Raw genomic sequence first — 27032 nt, forward strand, 5'->3', positions numbered from 1 at the left:
TCCAGGAACTGCGCAGTGACCCCAACCTTGCTTTTGAAGAGCCGGCTAGAGATGTGAGGCGAATGTCTTTTGTCTATTCGGTGCTTGTCAGAGTGTTGACTTTTTTTAAAAAGGACTCCCACGGCTATATTCCAGGCTTCGAGCCCTTTGATGGCGATCATTCAATTTCAACGGTCGTTACAAAGTATTTGACCAAGGCTTTGAGTAAGTTGTCAACCGTCCCGCAATCAGATGTAATGCTCAAATGGCTGTGCTAATCTTATGTTCGAACAGCAAAACTTACGATGCCCCTATCCCAAGAATCAGCGCTCGTCCTCCGTCATGTCCTCTCTGACTCGACTGGTGAGTCCAATACTCGAAACTTCCTACCCCGGCATCATAACCCTCGAGCTATCAATAACCTTCTTATTCATACACAGAATGGCACAAAATCAGCCCCCAGCAAGACATCATGCGCATCGTTTCACGCCTGTCTACTCGAGTATTCGCGGGCGAGGAACTCTGCCGCAACGAAGATTGGGTCGGCGTCTCCTCAGACTACACCGCCGCCGCCTTTGGGGTAGGCTACGAAGTCGGCCAGTGGCCGCGCTGGTCCCGACCTTATGTTCACTGGTTCCTCCCCTCCTGCTGGCGCGTCCGCTCCCTCCTCGCCGAGGCCCGCACGACCCTCAAGCCGTACATCCAGCGCCGCGATCGCATCAAGGCCGAAGCCCTGGCGCGCGGCGAGACCAAGGACGTCTTTGATGATGCCATTGAGTGGTTCGAGAAGGAGTCTTCCGAGAAGCGTGACCCGGCTACGACGCAGATCTCCTTGTCGCTCGTCGCGATTCACACCACGACCGATTTGCTTACGCAGACCATGATTGATCTAGCGGAGCACCCTGAGCTAGTCCAGCCTCTTCGTGACGAGCTCGTCCGCGTGCTCGGCGCTGAGGGATTGAAGAAGACAGCGCTCTACAACCTGAAGCTCATGGACAGCGTCATCAAGGAGTCCCAGCGCATGAAACCCGTCCTTCTCTGTAAGTTCCACACACAACTGGTGACCAAACTCCGCTAACGTGCGTCTCCTACCAGCTACCTGGCGCCGCCTCGTCAAGAAGGACATCACCCTCTCCAACGGCTTCGTCCTCCGCAAGGGCCAAAAGATCATCGCCACAAACGTCCACATGTGGGACGCAAACTACTACGAGAACCCGGCCACCTACGACGGCTACCGCTTCCTCAACATGCGCGGCACCAACGAGGAGAAGAACTCGCACCTCGTCAGCACCAGCGCCAAGCACCCCGGCTTCGGCCACGGACAGCACGCTTGCCCGGGACGCTTCTTCGCCGCCAACGAGGTCAAGATTGCGCTGGCGCATTTGCTGCTCAAGTATGATTGGAAGTTCCCTGATGGGTTTAAGCCGCAGTCGATGCCGCACGGTATGGTTCTGTTGCCTGATCCTTCGGCGACGCTGTTGATTCGTAGGAGGAAAGAGGAGCTTGATTTGGATTCGTTGGAGTGTTGATCTGTTTGATTTTCTACCTTATTATGGCATAGTTCAACCTCTCCGCTCAGGTTTAGACGATATAAATTTCTCATGATCGTGTAGTTATCGGTTGTACAACCTAGATTGAAAAAAATAGTCGTTAGATATTACAAGTCCTTCCCATTCAATATCGTTTTCCTGAGAACAGAATGAAGTCGTGACATAAATAGAGGACGCTCACATACACGGTACTCGTATATGTGGTCTCGCGTGCGGAAAACCTTTTGCACCCTGAAGAGTCGATGGCTCTAGGACGCCATATTGATGCTACATCGTGTTGAAGAATCGTATGTCTTGAGTTATGCAGAAATCTGAGGTAAAATACTTTGTAAGGGCGATACTCTTGGCGTGGGTCGTAAAAAAGATGGCTCGACCGTAAGATGAGCATTCTTGAAAGAAAGATTGAATGGGCGTCTATGGAATGGAAATTGATATTCACGAGATGCGGGCATGGCAGAATGAGGTCTCAGTCGGGTGGCCTAGGTAGTAAATTGATTTGGTGTAGACGAATTATTGCAATGTCTGAGGGGGAGGGTAATTAGGTCACATGTTCCTCACTTTTGTCAACAAGTGATCTGGGAAAAATGGCCGAAGGGTATGATAGGGGAGTCTTAGTACTAACTTGAAAGTCCTTGAGCCACAGACAACTGTTCGCTTGATCTTTTGTTCGACCCTCTGTGGAGGAGCTGTTTTCTTTTTCCTAGTTGTTTTTGCTCGACTGGCATTTACCCCTTTGTTGTAAACGTCTGTACTCTCTTGGATCGCAAGCTTCAATTACTTGGAACGGAATTTAATCCTCACCATTTGTAGGTGAGAAATGTTTTGAGTGCCGGTGGCCAATTGTGAATGATGTATCACGAGATGCAATTGAGCTCATGTAACCTCGTACTACATCATCGTTGCTACCTGATAATCCAACATTACAGTATCCTACAGCTACATGTGTTCACGATCAGCAAAGTCGCAGATGCCAAGCATAGCGTCAGCAATGTTGCTCGATCCAGTAGCTCTCAAGTACCTCTGGAGCTGGGATGAAGCCCACTCCGCCTTGCCCTGTTGTCTCTGCTTGCTGTTGATCTGAGGAAGAGCTTCGTCCCAAAGATGAGAAACAAAGTTATTTAACTCCAGATTGCTCCGATTCTCGTGGTGCTTCATCTCGTGAAGGAGCTTGTTGAGTCCCTCGAACGCCTCATCCCGTCCCTCAAGCTCTTTCTTTAGACCCAACGCCGTCTCTTTCCAGTATTGAATCTGCTCCTCCTTAGTCTTCTTCTCAATGTCTTCGTATACATCTGCGACTCGGGTCCTCTTCAGCGCATGCTGGCTCTCTTCAGTCTCGTCGTCGTGGGGACGCTTCTTCTTCAACGGATTGCTTTCTATGTAAATCATTAGCCAATTCATCCTACTTTTTCACATCATTGATCAAGACTGACTGTTCTTGCCGATGCTAGATTCGACCTTTAGGATGAAGGTGTCGATGGTATGGAGGAACTCGAAGAACTCCGCAGGGATCGACGACTTGTCGGCATCGCTGTTCAGAAACCGACTGCGGGCTGCCGTGATCTTGTAAATGATAACGGGAGTGTTCCTGTAGGAAATATCGAAGTCCCAGGTTTTGTCAGAGAGACGAAGCTTCTCAAAGGTAGAAGTCCAAAGGTTTCTCATCGTCGGGACCCCATCATTCTCCTCGTAGGTGCGAATCGCTGCCTGGAACACAGCTTGAAGTCGACTGGCGACGGATTTGGTGCCTTGCGCAGAGCGCGGATTGTTGGATGCGTCTTGTGGAAGCACGATACGGCGGAAAAGACCGGAATGACGTCGATTCAGAATTGGCACACCATCTCCAACGCCGAAGTCAAGTCCCGGTAGGGCCTTGACATTGGGGTGGTTGGAATAGTTGATGTGAGGGCTCATCGCATCGCCCTCCTGGTCATCTCTGAGACCGCCTACCTCAAGATCGTCGTGGGCATCCGAGCTGTTTCATGGAAGGTCAGATCACACATCGCGTGGTAGGTAGCGATCAGTACCTACAGGGTGTTCTTTGTAGGGTCTGCAGGTAGCAATGGGAGAGTAAAATCCTCCTTGTTCGACGATATTGCTGTTCCTGATAGGCTTTTGGGCTTATCCCGTGAGGCAATTGTGTCAGATGAGAAAGAATTAGGGAGACGAGGTTGATAAAAGAGAAAGGGTCGATGGAAAAGACGGGGTTGATGGAAGATCGAAGGGGTGAAGTTTTACTTCAGAATGGAAGGTAACAAGGTGAACAGTCACTCTCCAACAGTGAATCACTTATGAAAAGTATGGCAGCCTGGTGAGCAACTGTCTGGATGGTGAGGGTGAAGCCGGAGACCAGTCACGTGCTGCTGACCACACCAGCGCAGGATGGGCTATAAGTTGGTTCACTTCGGAAAGTCACAACAGCAAAAAATGGAAAGTTGCCCAGAAGCTTAAGCCAGTAATAGTCTAAGCCTGTTCAGCAGCGCTACCGCGTTCCTGTAAATTTAGCTTTCGAGTCTCCATGCAGTCATCTTCTTTGTGTTCATTTCACTTTCTTTTTCTCTTCGTCCTTGGCTTTTATTAGGCCTTATCTAATCGATTGGTCATGCTCACTAAGTCAACCCTCTTAATTCGAAATGCAAATAGGGGAAAAAATCGGTAATGACTGGTGTTGTGCCCAATTCTTTGTCGCAAGGATCGAGGTGTCTGCTCTTGCCTGCTACCTTACTTGAGGTAGCCAGGTAACTTTACGAGTATACGTTTCCTTCTCGCATCTTCCCTCCCAAAGCTTACTGCGAGATTGCTCCTTTGAAGCCCAGAACAACGGGGTGACAGGTCTTGGGAATCGAGACGATGACTAGAGGTTGTCCCCGGGTGAACTCTGGATAATTGTAGCCACTCATGGCCATCCTTTGCTGGGGCGGGACATGCTTTCCGCTGTGGCTAAACCCCGGGGCGTTGTGGACCAGTAGCGCGGTTTAGTGAGACCAGGGGTCTGCGGGGGGGCATGTCCCGATCGGGCATCACAGCCAGCAATGGGGAACTGTGTGACATCTCAACCCGAATACGCCGCACATCCGATCGAAGAACTAACGCATTCTCACGATAGTGCGATGAGTTTTTCCACCGGCTACGGTCCCGACATTGCGGCTCTAGACATTTCTGACATGGGTGAGTCCAGGTATAAGAGCGACGACGTCCATCAAGCTGACTTTATATGTACTAGGTTGACGATCTGGTACCCCGCTACCATCACTCATCAGCTGTTTATGTTTCATTGTGAACAACAAACATCTTGGAGTATTCCCCCCTCAGCCATGGATACGCCCTACCCCGAACTCGTCTGGACTCAGACGTCACCTGGAACATGGCAGCGAAGCATCGATGAGGTCGAGGAGTTCTACTCCGCCATGCCCATCCTCTACGAGGGCAGCGGCCTCGTGTTTTTCGCCATCACCGGCCACATTTCCCTCACCTTTGACATCACCAGCATCAACGACCACTGTGAAGCCGAGAAACGCGTCGATGAAGCTCTGAGAAATGCTTGGCTGGCCCTGCGTCACGATCACCCCACCATCGCCTCGCAAGTCACCCGGGACCTTACAACAGGCAAATGGACAAAGACATACCAGCAACTCAAAGACAAAGCCGACCAGCAGTCCTGGATCAAAAAGACTCTTGTCTCTGTTACTACCGGACAACCCGGCGTAGAATGGGCCAATTCACAGCCGCCAGCCCCAAAGATCCCAACTCTCTTCGTCCTCAGCCCGCCATCCCCCACCACCAACCTCATCCGCCGCGACCTCGTCCTCCGCTCCCCCCACGACATCATAGACGGCATCGGTACCCTAACCCTCCTAAACAACCTCATGACCCACGCCTCAAAAGCATTCTCCTCGCCCAACACCCCCACTCCCCTATCCTTCACCGGCTCCGAAGCCGCAAACCTCAGCCCCCCCTACCGCATCGCAGCCAACGTCCCCCCAACCCTCACCCACTCCCAAACCGAACGCCTAGCCACTATGGCCGCCCAGAAATCCGCAGCAATGAACCCCCCATCCGGCATCCAAATCATCGACATGCCCTACCGCCGCGGCAAACTCCTCCCCGGCCGCCACCAGCGCGTCGCAATCACTCTCACGGAAGAGCAAACAGCCCGCCTCACAGCAGCATGCAAATTAGCCGGCGCGACAGTCACACACGCCTTCCACGCCGCCATCGCCCTCGTCGTCCGCGACATCCAACCACCATCTACCCGCGGCCCAGAGGCGAAACGCGTGCGCTACGTGAATTACATCCTCCGCAACGAGCGCGCAAGCTGCCAGCCGCCGTTCAACTCCCCCAAACACCCCGCGGCGCTGTACCACTCCGTCCCAGGGCAAAGTCTCGTTGTCGACATGGACCTCCCCGCCTCAGGCGACGATGCCAACGCACCCAATAACAAAAACGAATTCCTCCCCGTCGTCCAGATAATGAAGGATTTCTACCACGGCGTCAAAGACGACAAAGAGCACTACGCCTTCGCCTCCACAATCTGGGCCGCCGGGAACCCCACGGTCCCTCTATCTCCCGACCCGCTCCCCGTGCCGCCGCCCAAGGAACATCCTTCGGTGTCCATCTCCAGCATGGGCCGCGTCGACGGCATCATCGCGCCCAAGACGGGTGCGATCGAGGCTTATGACCCGTGGGTTACTGGCGAGGAGCTGGGGAACGGGCTAGGTCTGTTCTTGGGTACCTTCAGGGGCGAGCTCTGTCTTAGCGCTGCGTTTAATGATGCTTGGCATACTGAGGCTGATGTTCTTGATTTCTTGAAACGGTGCGAGGATGTGGTTTTCCGTGGTTTCGGGATCTCGTTGGAGTGAAAGGGAACCTTGGTCTGATCATGACGGTCGTTGTGGGAAAGCCTCGATCTTCGTTTCTTCTGGTGACTTCCTAGGCATTGCCGAGAAACGAGATAGGCTACCGGCTGTAGGTCAACTTTCCATTTGGATGACTTTTCGTATATCAATGATCTATAGCACACACATATTATGGACTCACTATGAATGGGCCAATTTGGTTCGAGAACCCAACCATCAGCGCACTTACAGCTAGCTTCTACAAGAAATAGGAGCGAACCGAATCCAATAGCCCACCAGCTCCGAGTTAGCCCAAGCTTACTGGCAGTCTTGGGTAGTCTCTCGAGTCCTTAGCATTGACAAGCCGCCCAGGCATGGCGCCCAGATCGCCGAGCTTATCGTTCGCTGCATCGCCTGCAGGATGCTCGTAGCTACCTCGGACCCAAAACGGCGGGAAGTTGAAACATTCTAGACAACTTCTCTCGCATACTAGCCAAGATTGCATGCAACACTACCCTGGGTACTCCGTACGATTAGCTATGTACTTCCAACGTACCATATACACACCCTCACAGCTAGCCCACACACATATCGCATAGGGTTTCGAGCCCCAGAGGCTTCCTGACAGGCAGACAGACTGCGTTGACTACCCCTGCAATTTTTTCGCGGTCTAATTATCCATCCATAGGCCTGAACTCTCGACGGGCTATTCTCTTAGGAGTGAGAATCATCGTCTGCAACAGCAATATCAATAGCGACCAGACTTCCTTGCAGTTGGCAACCATGTTTCCCGTTCGTGCTGTCTAGTCCATGGCACGTCAGGTTAGGTTGCACAAGAAGTTCAAATAACGAAGCTGAGGATGACGGTCAGATGGAAAGTCTACCCAAGAGATGAGAGTAGTTGACCCTCAGTTTAATGAAAAGTCAGATTGGTAAGAGCCATAGGCTGCGTGTGGTATCTAGGTACAAAATACTGTCGCAGCGCCACACGTGGCGCTGCCGGTTACTGCCGTACGATACCGCTTTCCACAAGCCGATTACCCGTCTTGTACGGTATATAGATATGACCCTCATACGGATCTTCCACTTAGAGGAATCAAGCCACTTTCTACTACACATGTCTTCCACTTGCTACCTCGCTTTGTGATAAATACTGAAACTAAACTTCGCCCAGATTGCCCATTGTGTATTTAGCTGTGAGATAGTGCTTTGTTTGCTGCCAAGAAACAACACAGGCGTGTCCTTGGGTGTTGTGGCGCTAGCACAGGTCTAGAAGAACCTGTTGTACACGCGCTTCCACGTAGGCCAAGAAGCAACCTCGGCCTTGTAGCGGTTCATCTCCTCCCAGTCGAGCTCGCGACGTCCGGTATCAACATCCATCTGGTGGGTGCGGAGCCAGCCAGTGCGCTTCCAGGCGAAGCCAATGACCCAGAAGACAATGATAACAGGAACAGTAACCATAGCCTCAAAGAATCCAGCGGCATCATTGAGCTCGTTGCCCTGTCCGGCGGGTGCGATTGCAACGAAGAGCTGCATTGGAAGTCAGTCAAGGTACAAAAGAATTAGGCATGCGATGTTTGGGAAGGATAAAGCTTACCTGGGCAATGAGTACAAGGATGCATAGAATCAACCCGACCCAGGACCCGGCGACACCAAATGCAGCCTTGAAAGGAATCTCATCGACAGTGTGTCCGTGGTAAGCCCAAGCCTTGCGGAATCTAATATGAGCCAAGCAGATGGACCCCCAAGTGAACAGAGCAGCGAGCGCTGACATGGCGAGGAGCCAGTTGAAGACCGTCTCGCCACTTGCGTCCAAGTTGATATAGGCAAGGGCGCCGCAGACAAGGTGGACAGCAACAGAGGGCAGAGGGCGGCCAGACTTATCAACGTAGGTAAAGATCTTGGGGGCATAGCCCTGTTGCGCAAGAGCCGTCAGAGTACGGGAGCCGCCATAGACGCACGAAACTCCCAATGATAGGACTGACACCAAGATGATGGAGTTCATAAAGTGGTCGTAACCGTTCAAGCCAGCGTACTTGGCGGCCAATACAAACGGCGATGTTCCCTCGGCGTAAGGATTGTCGGCACCAAGAATGTTCTCGTCGTTTGAGCTGATGAGGAGGCCAACAAAGAAGAGACCGAGGATATAGAACAGGGTGATACGCCAGAAGACCTGCTTGATGGCACCTGGCAAGGACTTCAAGGGGTTGCTGGATTCGGCAGCGGCCAAGCCAACGAGCTCGGTACCGGCAAAAGAGAATGCAGCAGTGACAAAGACCGCGCAGAATCCTTTGAATCCGTTCTTGAATGCGCCAGGGTCGTACCAGTATCGCGCACCCCAGTACTCATCATAACGACCACCAGCAGGGCCACCGCCGCACACGAGGACCAGAGCCACAATCATGAAGATGACTACAGAAGGTGTAAGTACTTTGAAATGCCACTGAAAATGGGAGCTTACTGATGGCCGAAAGCTTAAGAAGGGATGACCAAAATTCTTCCTCGGCGTATCCCAAAGTTCCAAAGACGTTGATGAAGGTAATTGCAGCCCAGAAGATGGTAATCCAAACAGCGAGACTGATATTTCTGGCCCCTTCCCAGTAGTTGATCGTGAGACCACATACCGTCAATTCGAGAGGTAAGACAATGGCCCACTGTGATTCATAAGTCAGATACGTCGGGATACTAGATGGAGGCTCATGTAGGCTGAAAAGTAAGGGCTTACCTGGAAGACGTAGTTCCATCCCATCGCGAAGCCCCAAGAAGGGTCGATGAAGCGAGTCGAGTATACGTAGAAGCCACCGGATACAGGGTACATGACAGCGAGTTCACCAAGTGCGTAGACGACGTTGAACATCATGATACCAATGATCGAGAAGTCGAGAAGAATGGAGCCGGGGCCCTGAGTTCGGTCAGCACGACATTCGAGTACTCGTAAGCTATAGTAGAACAAACACCGGTAGCCAGAGCACCTCCAGACCCGACGAAGAAACCAGCACCAATGGAGCCACCTGAGCGGATGACAACGTTAGCAAAGGCACACATGGGGACCTCGTCTTAATTCCATACCAATAGCAATCATGTGCAAGTGGCGAGTCTTCATGGTACGATCGAGCTCGACGATGCCGTGTCCATAGTCTCGGCGCTTGAAGGACTCGAAGTTGAGTCCATTACGGGTGTAGAAGTCCTCGTCGCGCACCGCACCTCCGTGACTGAGATGGCCATCGCCAATGGCGTTTCCAGGCTTGCCCAGGACTGCATGGCCCTCGGCACGACTTTCGGGTTGGACTTGGGTAGTCTCGGGCGTCGAGACACCATCATGGACGTCCTTTTCGGTCGCCATTTTGGGGCGGCGATGGCGCTGTAGGGGTTTGCCTTGTTCTCCGCTGCAGTTTGCACACAGAAGATGACAGAGATGTGGTCGAAGCCCTTCGAGAAACAAATGGCTGATGTTGATCGAATTATGGGATCGGAGGCCCAGGGGCACCAAGTGCAAGGGAGGGTATCAGGCGGGCCTAAAGTAGTAGATTGTGGTGAAGTACGAGGAGAGGGGAAAGTCGATCGCGGTCGAGGGCGGGGACGCGGTGAGTTAAAAAGAAGACACGGTCGATCGCTCAGAGAAGAATACCACCTCAACCTCGTCGCCCATCCTACATCAACAGGCTCTCCCTACCCTCACATCCCCTTCGGCGTCGCCTTGTCGCGCCGAGAAGCTACTTTTGGACATGGCTATCTGCGGCGAAGGCATGCGGGCGGAATCAGGGCAACGTAGACGCAAGCCGAGGGCGTTCATCGACGAGTGATAGGCCTTAGAGGAGGGACGGACAGTCCCGGGATAGTAAGATGGGTGTATGCCAAGGGCCAGAGGAAGGCCAAGTCTCGGGGAAGTGGAGTGAAGCAGACGGGGTGCTAGACGAGAAGAGAAGGTGCAAGTCGAGCTTCAGGGAAGCTTATGATTGACAACTTGCCGACTCATCGATTAGAGTCTTGGGTGCTGGCAAGCTGGGCTCGAGAGAGGGCGACTAGAACGATCATGGGATGGTGGTGGGCGTGGGCGTTGGAAGTTGACGTTGAAGAGAAGTGAGGAACACGACGGGTCGAGCATGTTGGATTGACATGGTGTCGGTGTTGGTGGGAAGGAGGGGAAGCATCATGAGAGGTACCTTTGCGTACCGCAGTCGTAGCTGCCATTATCAGCGGAGCCCGCCCGGACAGCTGCATGGAAGGTCCCTAAGGTCGTTCCGCGCCTTCTAGGGGCGGCGGGGGGGCGTCGATCTTGGCGGAGAGGTGTGGGACCTCGGAAGTACTGTGTACAGTGTACCTCAGTATGTGCTTAGGTAAGGCAGCCGGGGGAGATGGAGGAAGGAGGAACTGGCGGGTGGTGGTGGCCTGGAAGGAGCGGGAGAGAAGGGAAGGTGCGAAGGACCCAGACGCACCTGCCTTCTACTCATGACTACCTACCAATGGAATAATTGAGAGGCACGCGTGGTCTACGAACACAATGTTTTCTATCAACTGCGCCGCTCTCATGCCTCACAAATTCCGGCCAGGACGAATGCAGCCATCATCTTCCCTCCCGGCATGACTTCCGTCTGACAAGCGCGTCTCCCGCCAAGCAACTGCCGGCCGTACTTGCGCCCACCCGCCGCCCATGGCATCACCCGTGACCGACAATGGCATTTCATCGTCAAAAACTCACCTTATTCCATGCTCTGTATCTAGGCACGCGCACGCCACAACAAGACTGTCAAAACGACGAAGCAAAGAACGATGGCCACATCAAACGCTGGTTACGCAAGGCCTCCGATAAACTGCCATTCTCGTCCTCCCAGCTTCTCTACTTCGCGTACATCTCTCTCATTTGCGGTTGCAGATTTGGTGCGCCTGCCGAGCCCTTGGCCGAACCAAGAACATCACCTTCAGGCCAGTCAACGTTGAAGATGGCAACACAGAATCACACACGCGATTGCGTATTCGCAAATTGAAATGAACGAACAACCCTTCCGAGCGGGTACACGACCGATACTTCCCCGAGACTCCCACGGCTGCCCCCAAATAGCGCCAAAGCACCACCTGCCCTCACATTTCCCCCGGCAGCCCAGAGACAAACGCTGCACAATCCACAAATATGCGCCATTTCACTCGCCAGCCGAGAAATGCCAACCATCGCCAACAGGTTGGCAACTTTTGGCAGCTTTTATCGACAGTTCAACACTGGTACCAAGCACCCGCCAAGTTGTAATATCGGTGTTGGCATCCTCGCCACGGCCAGATAAGCCCCCAACACCGTCCTCTTGGACGCCTTCCACCGGCCTTTCCACCTGCCAAAGGCACGGCCCCAAGAATCCATCCCAGATCACACCAAGAGCACCAGACAGCACCAAGAACCCAGGGGCTGGACCGACCATGGCACCGCACAACCGTCCAAAATCACCACTATGGACCTCGTTCGCAGACTCGGGTCCGCAGCTCCTGTCAAAAGTCCATGGCGAACATTTCGCCTATCTCTTAGCTTCAATCCGATATATTCCATCGGCCCTCTGGACCCTTAGGGGGTGTCGTTGTCTGGGCACGCCAGCCACGTCGTCAGGGTACGAGAGAGGCTGATTTCCCCCGCACCTGGATCACCGTCTAGCACACTCGCAGGCCGTCCCAGGTAGCACCCGACCTGCTGACTTAGGCCCATCGAACACGCCATGCCACACCGGTAACACCACCTCGTTCACCTCCCCTATCCGTACTGATCAACCAGCATCGAACCGTCACCCGAACAGGAGCGCCACGCATACCTGAATTCCCCATTAAACTAGATGAGTCCTTGTCCGATACTTTCCGTGTTTGCGACGGGAATCGTACAAGTCGAATGAGTTTGCCGCCACTCACGAGCCGCGGTGCACGTATTTCGGCTCCACGCCTTGCCTCGCAGCTCTCCTAAGAAACACATACTGAATACAAATCACAGTGTCCTACGGAACATTCCAACAACAAGCTAGAGTCGATTCTTCTTACCGACCAGACGATTCCTTCGGCAGACAAGTCGTAAGCGAGGCATCAGCTCTGAATCGTCTACCAAGGCCGGGCGTTCTGCACTCTGCCAGCCTTCGGCCTCACCTTCGACTTCGAGAAGTATCACCGAGACAAGGGGCTTACAGCATCGCAGGGCATCACTAGCAATGGAATTTTGCATTATTTGGGACGGCCAAGCCTGAAACTACCCTGCCAGTTCGCCTCCGATTGGGCGCCCCATGGCGGTTCCACCTCACTTCCACCACACCTTGTTCAGCGGGGACCAGACCAACTACAAGTCGGACCAGTGAGCTTTAGACGATAGGGAGGGGTCAACAAATATGACTGACACAAGGCTTGGGAGCTGCTACTTCTTGTTTAAGCAGTCACGTGTAACTTGGGCCATCTGATGCAAGATTTAGGTCTCAGGCGAGCTAAGAAGAGGCGCTGATTCTGCAGGTACCCAGTGTCTAGGTTGATGAACTCGGTGTAAGCCATCCAGCGATGTGTATGTCCGAAGGCTTTGCTGACTACTAAGCAAGGGCTTCATCCATCTTTATGCTTTATTTGTCGGAGAAATCGCTCACGCTACCTACGGTTGACACCACGAGATTCTTGACAACATCGTCAGTAAGGTGGAAGTTCCTTGAACATCTTACCAGGTTAAGAGCTAGTTGAGGGCGAGTTCCCCATATACATTAGCGATGAAAAGCACATAGTTTCAATGAAGACAAGACTGTTACGGGCTGGACCCGATTAATGGATCCGGGCCAACGCCCGGATATTCTGCCACGATTGACCGCGCGGGCTCCATTACGCCTACGCTCCACCTCCGCGGAAGCTCCGCTTGTAAATCTCTTCTCGTCAGCTTAGATTCTATATACAGAAATCACCCCTACGTGGCCACACGAGGGCTGGGCTCTTAACAAAGACAATACTGATGGGTGTGCATGCCCCTGGAGATATGAGTAGAACAACATATGGATCACGATGTCCCATCTACCAGTGCCACGAATTAGCCCAAGCTCACCAAACGTTACTCTTTGTGATGTGATCTCCAACCCTAAGCATGACTCTCACTCCGGAGATAGTGATATGGAAACTTCTGGCTTTCAAGCGGTTTTCGACAGACTGAAACTCCCAAAATGAGAATGACGATGAGCATCTTCATCCCTCCTTGCTTGATCATCTTCTTTCTTTCCTAGGTAGAGCTGCAATACGGACGCGACGTTCAAGGCCTTGGCCGATAAGGCGTCCAGGTGGTTGATGCTAGGCTTTTCAACTGCCTGCTGTTGATGGAAGCTCCCGCCACTCCGACAAGTTCAGTCAGAGAGACCCTGTTCTGAGTCTGGAGTTATGTATGCCTAAGTTTTCCCTCATATCTTAGCTTACAGCCTGCAGAAACGCGACTGCAACATTTCATGGTCTGAGGAAGTTGGGTGGTATTGTTATGACTCGAGCGAATGCCCAATAGAGCGTTTTTTGGTATTTGCTTTGGGCCATCGATTCCTGATCTTCTGTCAAACATCTAACTCAACCTTTGATTCCCTTCAAACCCATGGCAACAAAGCTTCGACCATGTCACATTTGGCCTAGATCGTACTCCCCCTACACGAGAACAATTTTCTCTGGTTCAAGGTTCTTCTCGTCTGCGAAATCGATGAATTCCCCTTCCATAATCCCATCAATGTAGCACTCCCCGACCAGCTGCCACACGGGCATTCCGTGGAGATGTCCTACATCCCTCAATACAACCGGCACTGAACATCCAATCAGAATAGCAATTCGATCTCCTGCTCTAGTCTCAGGGGGCACGAATCCCAGGTACTTTGCCGAAGTTGCCAGTCTTCGATCGTTCGATAACATAACTTCCGTCGAAGACAAGAGTTGAGTCGGGTGCTCCATATCGCACGCCCATTTGTCTTCGCCGATATTCATGTATAACATCTCCATAACCTTATTGGGCAAGTGGGAGACACCCCGTTCCCCTTCTAATAAGAGCCTGTTGCCTACCAGCGCCCTAAGAAATGCTGCATTCTTAGTTCCTTCACTTTCGAGGCCATTGACCTGATTCAATCCTAGCAATTGCGTCCAATTTTCCCAAGGCAGATCGACCCTAAATCCGTTAACACGGCGCTGAATGATGCCTCCCAGGCCAATTTTCGTTATTTTATCCACGAAGAAGCCTCTAACAACGAACGGCAGATGATTCTTTGACTTCGAGCAGGCGTCACGAAGGTTTGCTTGAAAAGAAGCGTATCCTTGCACAGATACAACGGAATGGCCAGAGGCGAAGTAAACGGCGTTGTTGTGAGTCCTGATTCGATGAGTCGGATTATGTTCAATTATTGCCGGGTCAATGCATTTGTAGCAAAAGTCCAACTTCTCGCACTTGACGCACCCGTAACCGATGCCATGTATCTCGCTGTGGCATTCGTCGCAAACCATTTTCTCTCTCCTGCGAGGATTGTTGTGACCCGGGCAGAATTTTGGGCGATAACCTTCTTGGCCGCTCCTCACCGCGGATAGAGGCTGTCCGAATGTCGTCAAGGATCTTGTATTGTATCCATTGAACCGATGTGAATGATCCGGCGTAAAGTTGATGGTCTGGAGACCGTACCATGGAATCCAGGAGGAAGGATGGTTGACTGAGAGAGAGAAGGACCTGTCGTGTATGCGTCTGCAGATGATATCTAGACTGCCAGTCTTTTGTACGATATGCAATATAGCTTTTGCATATATTTCCGTAGTTGTAGCTTGGTCTGAGTAGTCTGGGAACTATTCCTCTGTGTCGATGTCGCTGGCCACTGATAAAAACGCATAGATGCCGTCCCGGGCATCAAAGGAATCGAGCGATGAAAAGTTGTCCAAAAGCCTCTCCAATGTTAGAGATGATTTGTCTCCTCTGGCAGCTGCGCTATACGCTCGCCAGACTCGGTAAATGGTATCGATAGGGTCCACGAGTGGCGCCGGGTTTTTATGATTTTGAACAAGGTTCCCGCGAACTCTTCGGCGTTCGCTATACTCTAGTAATTCTTTACGTAGATGGTAGGACTTTAGCTTAAGAAACCCACAGAGCCAAACAAGATAGCCTAAACGAAAGATCCGGTTACCCAAGTGGGCGTGTTTCTGGCTAGACAAGACAACCTCTCGAACAGCCCAGCGCCGCGAGAACCAAGGCCTATTGATCAAATCGACAAATGCTGCCCATGTTTTGTCCGTTCGGCTTTCCCCAAAGCGCTCCCCCGCTTTTGCGACTTGGTCTGACAACGGACTGGACCAAGCGAACCCTTCGTGCCCGTTTGCGACCAGGCAGTCTCGAAATGATTGGAGAAGGTCAAAGGCGATATCACTATTCTCTGACCACTCTCCCAAACATATCACGAGGCTTTGCGATCTGTAAACCGAGTCCATGGCTGCGACCTGATGGCCCTTCTCAACGTCATCCGCTTGGTTGATGCAGATCGCATCAATCCATAGGATGCGGGCTTCTTTCCTTCGAAGCTGTTTGAGACATGACTCGAGATTCGGTCTTATCGAGAAAGGTTTCCACGCAGAATCTCCGGTATCTCTAAGCCATATTGAGCATGACACGTCCTGCTGGCCCCAGGTGTAGGACAGAGGTTGGTATGATGGTGCTTCTTCGCGCGGGCAGAGAATCACCTCCGCGCGGAGTTTGTCGGGTCAGTGTCGCAGGCTGGGAGAATTTTCAGCAACCTCATGTACTTTCTCGGATCCGGGAGTGCTTCGTATGCATAAGTCGACATGGCTGGCGGATAGGAGAACAATTGTCAGGAGGCTCACACTTTCTCAAGTTTTGACTTCTGAACGGAACTCTGGGGCGAGGGGCGTGCTGTTGATTCAAAGGCGAGGGAGGATATACGGAGTTTTAATGGTCACATACGTAATGGGCTTCTCAAAGTTGGAGCGCTGTAATGTAGCTCGTTTAACGCCAAGTAGCGATCCGCAAAACGAATACCTACTGTCAGGCGTCCGAGACATAGGTGAGTACGAATTACATACTCAGGTCTACACAACCAATCGTTCTGTTAGGTGAAACACTGAGACCGAGTAATGATGCGCCTCCAGGAAGGCCTGCCACGTTGCTCCGATGAGTGTAACGTGGCTTCGGTGAGAGAAAGTAGTACTTGATGGCTCCCTGCATGTCCTGTAGTGGATCAAAAGAATATCTCCCCATGGCGCTGAAATATGCAATTACACATGTCGAGACCATCTCTTGGCGTGTGTAGCCTGCTACCGATCAAATGATCAAAGAACTTGCAGTATGCAATCACACATTTTGGCCAGGCATTAGCTGGCCGCCTCAGCTAGACAATAAAGTCATGTCATCGATGAATCCTGTTCCAGTAGGTCGCGTGGTTAATCGCCGACAGGTCATCTATGACCAGCAAGCCTTTCGTGCATCTCAGCTTTTGTCCAACAAACCCCCGAGTCCTACTAGATGATGTTCAAGATTCCAATTGACTGATTTTACAATCCCCCTTCCCTCTCACCAATTCCCACTTCTTAACCTTTTCTTCACTCTTTGAGGCATCGGCAGAAGTGCCATTGGCGCCGGAACAGATCCGTCTGTCAAAGGTGAAAGAACACAAAGACCGCTTTTGACTAAGTCGTACAGCTGTGGCTCCTTCAGTAGTGAAAAATCCCTACACCAGAAGGTACCCTGGAGGCATTATACTAGATCTTCCGAACCTGGGACTCTTCGTCTCTTTCATGTCCAGATGCCACCCGAGGTTTGTGGCCGGTTGTGGTCAGGCTGATGCGGGCTACAGCGTTTAAATTGGGAAACGGGACCACTCCTCGGAATAGATCCCCCCATGGTCATGTGTCCAGCGTCGTAGCTGAAGCTATTCGGGCCTTTTTGGTCGGCGTTCGGTTTGGTGATGGGTCTGAGACTTGATTTTGCTCGCATCCCCTTCGCGTTGCTCCTCTTGCTTTGGTAATCCATTCCCTTCGTCATTACCTAAGGTATCATCATGAACATGTCTCTTTTGAGCCAAGTCTCTCTAAGTTTATTCCTTAGAAAAAATACCGCAAGAGGCTACCTAAGATGATAAGACAGAGAGTCGACTACATGTTGACTGGCGAACTAAGAGAGTAACTACCTCATGTGTAAGTCAAGAGGGAGTCACAGTTGGACCTAGAAATACACACTTTCATGAAGCAGAAGTTAAGGGCAAAATGTTTCAACGTGAACCTTGAGCAGCCTCGACAAAGCTGGTAGCCGCGACACAACGACACAATTTTCCTACGCGGAAGTAGTAGGAGGCCGCAAGAGCAACATCGGGATTCGCGCTGCCAATGCTCCATAACAAGAAGGGTAGTCTAAACAGCTCAGTTAAGCAAATTCTCAAATCCACGGAACTATGCGTCACTTCAGCATCAAAAGTTTTCTCTTGTCGTTGAAGTGATGTTTCTAATCAAGGACCGGTGGCTAAGACGCGGAGCCGAGACCGAAGGCTACGGCAAAGGTGGGGCCAACTAACGGCTGATCACGGAGACAAGTTGCGGTCCGAAAACCTTTACAAATTCATAGACTTGAGTCGTTCTCACTCCTGACACCCAGACCTTGAACCTAGCTATCTCAACACCGATAAATACTACCTACTAAGGTAGGGACTGCAAATGTATTTGCGTGCAGGAACATCTTGAGCGGTCCAAACCCCTGTCCACCGGCGCATGCTCCACACACATCAGGGTCCAGAAACCCTCTCAATCTAACCACAACCCACCCACCTGCACCACATCCCTAGTCAACGCACAATCCCGCGATTGAAACCATCACAGCTCATCAGCTTCTTCAGCGTCGATGGTTTAGTGGTAAAATTCTCCGTTGCCATCCAGCAGCGTCGGGGAGCCGGGGGTTCGATTCCCCCTCGACGCAGTCTTTTGCTGTTGTGGTGGGTTTCCTTGGCCTAGGACTCAATCTTTTGTTATTTTGGAGTTGAGCAGTCCCTTATCAATGGTTTATCTAGCAACAAACCATGTGAGAGAAAGTGAATCTCGGCTTGTCAATAGAAAGAGAGAGAGGAGGGGAAGGGGGGGGGGGAGGGCATTGGCGTTGGCATTGCTGGCGCTTTTTGCTGCGATACCTATGGCCTTCTCGTTTTGTGAACCATGTATGGATCTGTAAAGTTTTTGAGATATCGAGTAATGCAGATCCTCTTCTACCCGTCTCTCTCTCTTTCTGACGTTTCTTTCGAGCCTTCAAAGACTTGGGCTCACTCGATTTCCTTCATCAACGCCGTCATACATGCCCACTGTTGGTCTCTGCTTGACATCCTACTTGGAGTCCCTGACTACCTTGAGAATCAGAAGCCTAACAGAGCGTCTATCTTAATGTCTAAGCTGGATTTCCAGTTACCTACGTAGCTAGAGCCTAGAAATTGTCAATGGAGTTATCCATCAAAGATAGTCAATAGTCCCTAGGACTCTAGGAGAGGAGGTAAATCCGGGAGGCGTCATGAGGCCGTGGTTCTGTTGGAAGAAGCATTCACGAAGTCATTTAGGCGTGCCCCAGATTCTCAAACGTAGTCAAAGGACCCAAGTGGACGCCCTGTCTTCTCGTCTCCGATAGAGGGCTATGTCTGGGAAGAATCATCGTGGTAGCTGGGAAGTGACAAATGACCTACCGGCTGAGACCTGTATCAGCTTGTTTGCATTAAGGATTACGGCAAGCCAAAAGGTGGAAGGGCTGTTTACTGTCAACTAAATAGACTTGATTTCGTTAGCGAGACTTCACGGCGAGTACCATGCCTATCGCTCAGATCTCGATGGGCATCAGTGTTGAGTGGGAAGCCCAAAGTTTGCACGGGACCCGATTCGTATGTGGAGGCAAAGAGTCAGGCAGAGAAACAACGACGTGAGACACCATACAACATGGAAGGCTACGGTGATTTGAGTCGCACTGATAAAATGTTCATTGACACATACAAGTAAATGCGTTGATGCTTGAGACCTGTGCCTCTTCACTCCTGTCAACGCATTCAATCGAGGAGTCTCGGCATTCGGTGTACCGAATCCAGGTAGCTAATGAATCATGAGATGTACGTTGAGATACCTACCTAAGTCTAGGATATCGAGGCATCCCCGGTTCTATCACGCTAAAACGAGTATACGGTAGATAAATCGACACAACGTCCGAAGCATCACTATGACTCACCCCACAACACCTACGAGATCTTGGATCGCACCGTATCATCATTCATCATGAGCTAAGGTACCGCGATGGGACCCAACCTTGATCACATGCTTGACCGCAGAAACCCTCAAGTCCCAACTTGACCCCGTACGTCGGAGGCCTCACTCGATGTGCGTCCTGAGAAACGAGGAGTCATCTGCCTCAGGCCCGTGATCAGTATCACAACTCATCCAGCAGCATCTCGTTGAGCCTCAAGGCACCCGCATTACGTTTCACTAGCTACCAGATAGACTAGGAAAATCGAGCTCGTACACTGAACCTATCAAATGATTCACAACTACCCAGTGCGTTTACACTTTTCTCGGTTTTCGGTTTTTGGAAGTCCTTAAGCCCCAATAGGGGATTCTCTTATGATTGTGTCCCATGAATGTGACATTTCTATGATGTAGAGGGGCGTGCAATTATCTTTCACGACTGCCGGGCATGCCACGGGACACATTCATGAACCGTTAAGTGTTGCGAAATATTAGCAAAGTCTCATTTACTACGCATCTATCCCCGCGAGACGGGCTGCATTAGCCACGTTGTTTCGAAGAGCACTGGAAAAACATGGCAGGTGAATTCCAACATACGAGTCATCCGTTGATGGTATCAACCTCACACAATTACAACCACAGCATCACGGCTATAGACACCTTGATCTAGACGACTCGCCCAAATTTCAATCGACCAAACAAGACCATTTACTCGCAATCTCAATCACAGTTCGTGAAAACTCACAACTGCTGCCTACACAGACCCCGGGGGCCACCCCCATCCCTAAGAAGAAAGCTTCACCAAAACGATTCGCTCCCAACCTCCCAAGTCTCCCATCCACAATCCCAAGGCAACGGAATCATCGTCGTCATCGTCCCCGGGTGCCTGGCCCCCAAAACAAGCCTCTCAAAAAACGACGCGTCCAATCCCTAGAAGAGTGGCCATATCCCCTCGGCCTCTCTGTGTCCAGTCGTATGCCCATGAGCTTTACTTACACGGGACACCAGCCCCAAACAACCCGCAACTCCCGGACACATTCATAACCAATCACAACCACTCCCTCATCGAGTTGCACAGCCTCTTCCCCCCTTTCCCGACACGCCGTAAGGGAAAGCGAAGTAACAGAGAGAGAGTACGAGAGTGGTGAACGGGGGACTCGGAGAAGGAAAAAACTCAGGTGTGAGTCACAGGTGTGCGCGAAAGCGCCAGCAAATCATACACCCAAGTTTCGGGTGTGTCGATGGTGGTGGTGGTATGTCGACCACACACCGTCGCCAGCACGCACACACGCACACGCCTCGGAGATCGAGGGCGTCTAAAGGTGAGGTAGTCGCAGATAAGACGCCCGGCGCCAGTGCCAGCATCAGCTCCGACGGCGTATGGCGGCGACGATTGCATGTGAGATGCACCACTGAGGCCATGAGGCCAACAAAAAGATGTCATGTCACCCAAGAAGAGGAAACAACTAGCAGAAAGAACCAAAAAGCATGTAAAGGAACACAGCCAACACACAGTAGGTACCTTACCTCATGCCAGCTGGCCATGCCATTGACCGAAATGTCGAAATCGAAATCTACGGATTCCGACATTCGTCAGCAGATGGATACCGTAGATGGATCGATCTAGCCCCCCGGGCCCTGGTCTCCCCTGCCGCGGTGTCGCCCAACGGAAAACCTCATGTACCTTACCTCGACTCTCGGACTCAGAAAAGAAAAAGAAGGAAATGAAGAAGGCAGAAAAGAGACCTGGCACGATTTTCCAATGAAATGCGTTGTCGATTTACCTTGCATCAGCATGCATTTTTCAAATAAAACGCAGCCTGGTCGCGGTGCAGCGCGCAGGGCGGCAGGCCTTCTCTCGTTGTGCATAAGGTAAGGTATTGGCAGCATGATTCCTCTCAGTTGCTGCCCAAAATGGATTGGAACTATTTCGCAGTGCAGCCCGAGTCCGCCACACATGGGCACTCACACCACCACACGCACACTCACACGACGCTCAGCGCACTTTATGCTGCGGCAAGCAAGAAAAAAGTGCTGCGTCATAAGCCCACGCGGTACCAAAATTCACCCAGTTAAAAAAGGGCAAAAAACAGGTACTTGAGTGACTTCCGCCAGAGGGGGCGTGTCCTTTCCCCCCATCGTCCAAAAGATACATTACCTCAAAAGTACCTCTTTCCCGTTGGGTATCAGGTATCGAGGCTGGACATCACCAATTTGTCATTCTGTATAGAACACCAAAGAAAATAAGAGTCACAACTCCTCAAAGGGGGTGTTGAAGTCCGGACAGACTTTCACTGCTTGTCCCATGTCTCTCTCTTCAGCGCGACCCGAACCCCCGGGGGGAGAGGACCCGCCGTGCGGGAGATCCGGCGACGGGGACGGGCGAAAGTGGCGAATTCTTGTGTCGTCCAAGCTTTTTATTGGTCATCACCGCTCGTCCCTGGAACTCGAGGGAAAAACTGTGCCACATGGCAAGGATTACAAAGCGGTGCTAAGCCACATGTTTCCAGGGATCGCTTACCTCACCATATCCCTGACCGTTCCTTTGTGCCTTGGGTCTGGGTTCCGGATGCTTGGGGTACATCGGCCGGCTGTGGCGTCGGCCTGGGTTTTGCACTTTTCTTCTAGTTTGCCTTCAAGTCACCGGTGCACGTTGGTTCGTACGCGCGTGTTTTTTTGACGACATGCCAATTCGAGGCTGTGGCTCACACCTGCGCTACGAATGCTGCCATGAGTGGCTTCGTGCTGATGATGCGTCCTCCGCCATCTCGCTCTCGCTCTTTTCGTGACTGCGTCGGGATGATGAAGAAGTGCGAGCTAAAGTCACATGGCTTCATGACTTCAATCCCGACGGAGTCATCATCTTCCCGAGTGATGGAAGCCAGTGTAGCTCGACTATCTCGGACTCGATGATACTCCTCTACCGTGTTGTCACAACTTCCTCCTTGCCAGTGGCCCCGAGGTTGCTTGTCCAAAATCAGTGGATATCATCTCCAAGACAACGGATGGATATCCAAATCGCAAGTCCCAAATGTTATAGAACAACCCTCATTGGCCCAACCAATACCCATCCCATCGGACCAGTAAACTCACACGCATCACCAGCCCTGACATCCAAAACCCCTCCAAAATACCCCCTCCCTAGATGCACAGCAATTCGCTACACTGATTCGCGAATTCTCAAAAAGAAAAAATGCACTCCAAAATCCAAGAAAATGGAAACCCAAAACCTCCAACAACGAATTACAAAACTCACCAGTGGAATAAAGTGCCCCTCTTGGTCAGAGAAACCCTCTGTGAAAGCCCTCGCCATGCACACTCCCCCAATGAACCCTCCTCCCACCCCCTCGGTACCAACCTAGCCCAAGCCCCAGACAGGTCCAGCTCAAATCTGTCACCGCAGCATCTCCCATGGAAGCACTAGTCAGCCATACTCCTCTCTCGCGATACTCGATAGGGTGACCTGGCCCATAAAGCTGCTGCTCTTAGTCTGAACAAGGGGACCATGGCCCGATGCCTACTGCCCGGCAAACGCAAGCAAGTCCATTTGGAATAAGGTGCCACCGCCCGGCCGCACGACCAGGATGATAATGGAGCGGGGCCCATCAAGGTCAGTCGAAAAAGAAGAGCCAAGACCAAAAAGCCAGACAGACATGCGTGACGTTACGGCAAGGCGTGCAGACCGCAGCGCAGCGCAGGGCGACAGACGGGACCAGGACACCATCCGTTGGCTTGCCGTTCCCTACCCCCAAGAAGCATACTCCGTACATATGCCTGCTTTTTTCCCCATGGCCCCAGGCGCAGGAGCAAGCGCGTGCGGCGTGCGGCGTGCGGCGTGCGACGTGCTGAGGCTTCGCTCGCCCGTTGCCGCAACCCTGTCCGTCGATGCGTTGTTCATGGTCTACGGAGCCAGGCCCTCGCAGCTCAAACGCACTGAAAATCAAGGAAATCTTCAGCATCTTCAACGAATCTAGAACAACGTGGATGTGAAGACGATCGAAAAGCCCTTGACAAGGGGGGGTATCGTGAAAACAGACAGCGGCTGGGAGACCGGCCAGCCGGCCGCCCTTCCTATCGGTCTACATACACATCGAGCCAGGGGCCCTTTAGAGCAGGGGCCTGGCATCTCTTCGCTAGGACATCGACGGACAACTTTATCCGTCGCGGTCTTGCCGCTTACCGCTCATGATCGGCCGCCGATAATGCACTCCGCCAACCGGGGCGGAGGAAAGAAGCTGAGAAGAGCAACAAAGAGTGCCGCTCCTATGTACCCGCGGTCCACCGTCGAAACAGACGCGATTCTCTTCTAGTTCCCACCATGCGTGTTCCCACTTGGTTGCATGGCGAAGACAGAAGACGAGCAGCAAGACGTTGTATCCCGCTTCTCTTCGCTTCTCGCTTGTCGCTTATACCGCAGCCCCGGGGTAAGAGGCGATCGTAGTCCGAATCCATCACAGGATCAGCCAGCAGCTTAGTAGAATCCTAGGGAGATGGAATGCTCGGTTTCTGTGCTCGTATATCTCTCTCCTCGTGTGAGCTGATCCTCCTAGTGACCATGTGTATGTGTTGTCAAGGTATCGTACGTCCCAGATACCATCACAATTAGCAAACCCATATGCGCCACACCGTCTTGTGATGGCGATGGCCTCACTCGGAACCACCTGACACTGGTCTAGACAATCGTACAATTGTACAATCCAACAGTGGTACTTGTGTGCGCATCGTCGACGTCACCGAGCCCTAACATGACCCTATCGATGGTCATCGGGCGCATGCGGCATCTTCAACCTAACCAGGGGCAGCGGGCAATTCTTTTCCTTCGTTTGAACCACTGCGCAACAGAAAGAAAGCAGAAACGATGGAAAAAAGTCAAAATAGGGCATGAAGCAGCAAAAACCCCTCCTATTCCCTCCTTCGCGTCTGCAACAACATGCAATGCCATGCAAGTGCCCCGCCAGTCCGTAAGGTGGAATGCGGTAATGGTAGGGCGGTTGCCATGGACGCAAAGAGTCGGTGAGGAGGGGCTATCGCGCTGCGCCTGTCACATTTGCGGTCTGGGCCCGGAGTGCCGGGAACAGAAAACAGCAAGGAAGGAAAAGAAGAATAACAAGGCGGTTGCAAGAGTCCTTGCCTATTTTTGTCCAAAAATGGCTGTCAGTCCCAACGGTATTGGTCGAAGAAGGGCGTGAGCTTTGTATAACGGGCGGAGTGGACGAATGCGGTGGTGTGTATTTGATGGCCCGGCAGCATCGACCATGGGTGAACATGGACCGACTGCATGGCGGTGGGCATATAGACGAATAGACGTCAGTGAGGGCATCGTCAGTGGATATTCGATGCGTCGTGTTTCGATATCGAGGGGGTGGGTGTGTGCGATTCGAAGCTGGCCGTCAAATGGTTGCAATGCGTCGGAGGTGTTGGGCTAGGGGAGCAATACCACAGACGCCAGTGACCGGAGAGACGGAGAGTCGAAGATGACGGGAATGAATGAAGCAGCCGGGAAGACAATGCAAAATGCGGTGGACCCCTGCCGGCCGCAGGATTAGGGATGCGGATGCCGCCCTCGTTGTGCAGTAGCGTCCCCCTCCCAGCGGCCCTGGCCGTCCGACAATCGACTTGACTGGCCGTATGAGCTGGTGCGCCGGAGGAGGAGATTTTGTCAAGTTCGCAGTGCGACGTGTTCATTGACACCCAATCAGGACCAAAGCCCTCCCTTGGGTGACCGTAAGGAGGGCTCCGAGAAAGTTTGATAGGTGCAACAGATGGCCGACAGCCTTGGGCTGTTGGACAGCAGTGCAGCCGGAGTCGTGAATGTTGGGACGGACGACATGAGGCTTTCCATAGCGGGCTCCTCTCGCTCTTCCTTCTCTCTCACTCCTCCTCCCACACCGCGCGCGCAGACCGCACATTCTGCACACCTCTTGTGGTGTATCATGGCCTGCTTTGATGAGCACTCCTATGAGTCACTCCGCAGCGACCGTCCCATTCCCGCACCTGGTGCTATGACATGGTGGTAGGGCTGGCATGATGGGAGAGTGGTCTTGAATGAGGAGAGACGGGGAGTGAAATGAGACGTGCTCTATTCTCGGTGAAAGATGAAAAATTTTCACATCGATGCCGGGTAAAAAGCAAATTACAGTACGCACACACAGAATATTTGGCGCAACTTGCCGCATGGGCACGCATGGCACCTCGGGAGTCTTGGAGTCAGGGCACACGCGCACACACCCGACACTGACACTAGCCGACGGGGGTCAACAACGACAACAATAACAACGTGCAGGGAAGCATCAAGTCTTCCGCCTGCCACTATACGAATACATAGCGCGGTTGAGAAAAAACAAACAGACAGTCAAGGCCACGGTCAAGACTGGGCCACGAGCCACTGACCGAGTATCGCGGCCCGCGGTGAAGTGCAGGTGAAGGGAGGGCCAAAGAGGTGTGCGATCTTCTAGAACAAAATAATAGTGAGAAAAAGGGTATTTTTTTCTCCTTGTGGTGGGATGAAGCGAACCTAGCAAGCGAGATCCAGGACGCACTGAAGCCCTGTCGTCACAAGCCAGCGCCAGAGCGTGCGCGCGGCGTCTAGCCAGACGGCTGGGTGAGAGTGGAGGAGAGACAAGGTCGAGGACTCGGAGAAGACGTTCAATGCTGGAGACGGGAGACGCTGGACCGGTGTGGAACCGTCTCCAACTGCAGCAACTGCAGCAGGGGAGCTGAAGCAGGGTGTTCGAAATGTCGCTACCTCCATCAACTCCACCCGGCACGCTAGGAACAGTAGCCTGTGTGACGCTATCTCGCTCGCTATGTGCCTTCACTGCAGGGAGCAGGGGAAAGGGGCGTGTAGGAAGAAGGACATCAGAAGCTTGTGGCCTGGCAATATACTCTCAAGACGAGAGAAAAGGCCCATCTTCCCATATCGGTGGCTCGCACAAACAAGTGGCCTGTCGATAGATGGAGCAAACCGAGACAGTGGTTATATGCGGTCAAGAAACCGGACTGATGGAGTCGAGGACTGAGTCTTGACCGTTGACTGGTGGCAGCCATACAGTAAGACCGACTGTATGCAGTACTATGGCTGGTGAAGTACGGATATGGTTGACGAAATGAACGTGTAAGTCGATCTCGGTCAGTCCTAACGATGCCGGGGTGCCGGTGGCCATCGGTGAGAAACGAACTAGGGCTTGACTTGATGCCGGTTGCCTCTGAAGTAAGATGTTGCTGGGAGCCTCAGTCAAATCCAGGAATGCTGATGTTGAATTGGCTTTTTTCTGCCGCCTGCTCTCGGATGGTCCCTTTCATTCGGACGTGTACGGATAGTCAGGTAGTGAGTCGAGGTAGGTGTCCGTGAGACGGGTGGGAGATGCGACGGATGAGCACGGACGAGAAGAAAAGAGAAAAACAGACATCGGCCGAGACATGAGGCTACTTGGTTCAAGACAAGACAGACACGACGCGACTCAGGTCG

At 52.3% G+C, this 27032-nt stretch overlaps 7 protein-coding genes and 1 non-coding gene across 8 annotated transcripts; 5 read left to right on the forward strand and 3 right to left on the reverse strand.

Moving 5' to 3' along the window:
• Positions 1–62: 62 nt before the first annotated feature.
• On the forward strand, positions 63–1508 carry BDP81DRAFT_508785 (cytochrome P450; the record flags this gene model as incomplete). The annotated part of the gene is made up of 4 exons (XM_060595708.1): positions 63–204; positions 274–342; positions 420–1019; positions 1075–1508. The coding sequence occupies 4 exons, from the start codon at positions 63–65 to the stop codon at positions 1506–1508; spliced, it is 1245 nt and encodes a 414-aa protein (XP_060448613.1).
• Positions 1509–2465: 957 nt separating this feature from the next.
• BDP81DRAFT_468939 (uncharacterized protein) lies at positions 2466–3572 on the reverse strand (the record flags this gene model as incomplete). Its single annotated transcript, XM_060594504.1, has 3 exons — positions 3558–3572; positions 2960–3501; positions 2466–2902 (listed from the first exon to the last, which is right to left on the reverse strand). The coding sequence occupies exons 2-3, from the start codon at positions 3438–3440 to the stop codon at positions 2466–2468; spliced, it is 918 nt and encodes a 305-aa protein (XP_060448614.1). The 5' UTR covers positions 3441–3501; positions 3558–3572.
• A 1046-nt stretch (positions 3573–4618) lies between these two features.
• On the forward strand, positions 4619–6803 carry BDP81DRAFT_341898 (uncharacterized protein). The gene is made up of 2 exons (XM_060586037.1): positions 4619–4694; positions 4750–6803. Exon 2 carries the CDS (start codon positions 4793–4795, stop codon positions 6383–6385), a length of 1593 nt encoding a protein of 530 aa, XP_060448615.1. The 5' UTR covers positions 4619–4694; positions 4750–4792; the 3' UTR covers positions 6386–6803.
• An 827-nt stretch (positions 6804–7630) lies between these two features.
• Positions 7631–9704, reverse strand: BDP81DRAFT_458286 (amino acid permease; the record flags this gene model as incomplete). The annotated part of the gene is made up of 6 exons (XM_060593394.1): positions 7631–7891; positions 7959–8773; positions 8823–9015; positions 9087–9263; positions 9317–9372; positions 9431–9704. 6 exons carry the CDS (start codon positions 9702–9704, stop codon positions 7631–7633), a joined length of 1776 nt encoding a protein of 591 aa, XP_060448616.1.
• A 1555-nt stretch (positions 9705–11259) lies between these two features.
• Positions 11260–12159, forward strand: BDP81DRAFT_157002 (uncharacterized protein). Its single transcript, XM_060581961.1, has one exon. It carries the CDS (start codon positions 11348–11350, stop codon positions 11966–11968), a length of 621 nt encoding a protein of 206 aa, XP_060448617.1. The 5' UTR covers positions 11260–11347; the 3' UTR covers positions 11969–12159.
• A 1816-nt stretch (positions 12160–13975) lies between these two features.
• BDP81DRAFT_446409 (uncharacterized protein) lies at positions 13976–14815 on the reverse strand (the record flags this gene model as incomplete). Its single annotated transcript, XM_060592058.1, has 1 exon — positions 13976–14815. The coding sequence occupies one exon, from the start codon at positions 14813–14815 to the stop codon at positions 13976–13978; it is 840 nt and encodes a 279-aa protein (XP_060448618.1).
• Positions 14816–18191: 3376 nt separating this feature from the next.
• Positions 18192–18272, forward strand: BDP81DRAFT_t87. The gene has a single exon. It is a non-coding gene; the product is annotated as a tRNA-Gly (tRNA).
• Positions 18273–22358: 4086 nt separating this feature from the next.
• Positions 22359–23037, forward strand: BDP81DRAFT_157038 (uncharacterized protein). The gene has a single exon (XM_060581962.1). It carries the CDS (start codon positions 22474–22476, stop codon positions 22924–22926), a length of 453 nt encoding a protein of 150 aa, XP_060448619.1. The 5' UTR covers positions 22359–22473; the 3' UTR covers positions 22927–23037.
• Positions 23038–27032: the final 3995 nt, after the last annotated feature.

Source organism: Colletotrichum phormii (genome assembly GCF_030913505.1).
Source record: "Colletotrichum phormii strain CBS 102054 chromosome Unknown BDP81scaffold_4, whole genome shotgun sequence".
NCBI classification, from domain to species: domain Eukaryota; kingdom Fungi; phylum Ascomycota; class Sordariomycetes; order Glomerellales; family Glomerellaceae; genus Colletotrichum; species Colletotrichum phormii.

Bases quoted from the DNA above. Each gene is read 5' to 3' on its own strand.
- BDP81DRAFT_341898 (XM_060586037.1), top strand. From the start codon at position 4,793: ATGTTTCATTGTGAACAACAAACATCTTGGAGTATTCCCCCCTCAGCC.
- BDP81DRAFT_157002 (XM_060581961.1), top strand. From the start codon at position 11,348: ATGAACGAACAACCCTTCCGAGCGGGTACACGACCGATACTTCCCCGA.
- BDP81DRAFT_157038 (XM_060581962.1), top strand. From the start codon at position 22,474: ATGATACTCCTCTACCGTGTTGTCACAACTTCCTCCTTGCCAGTGGCC.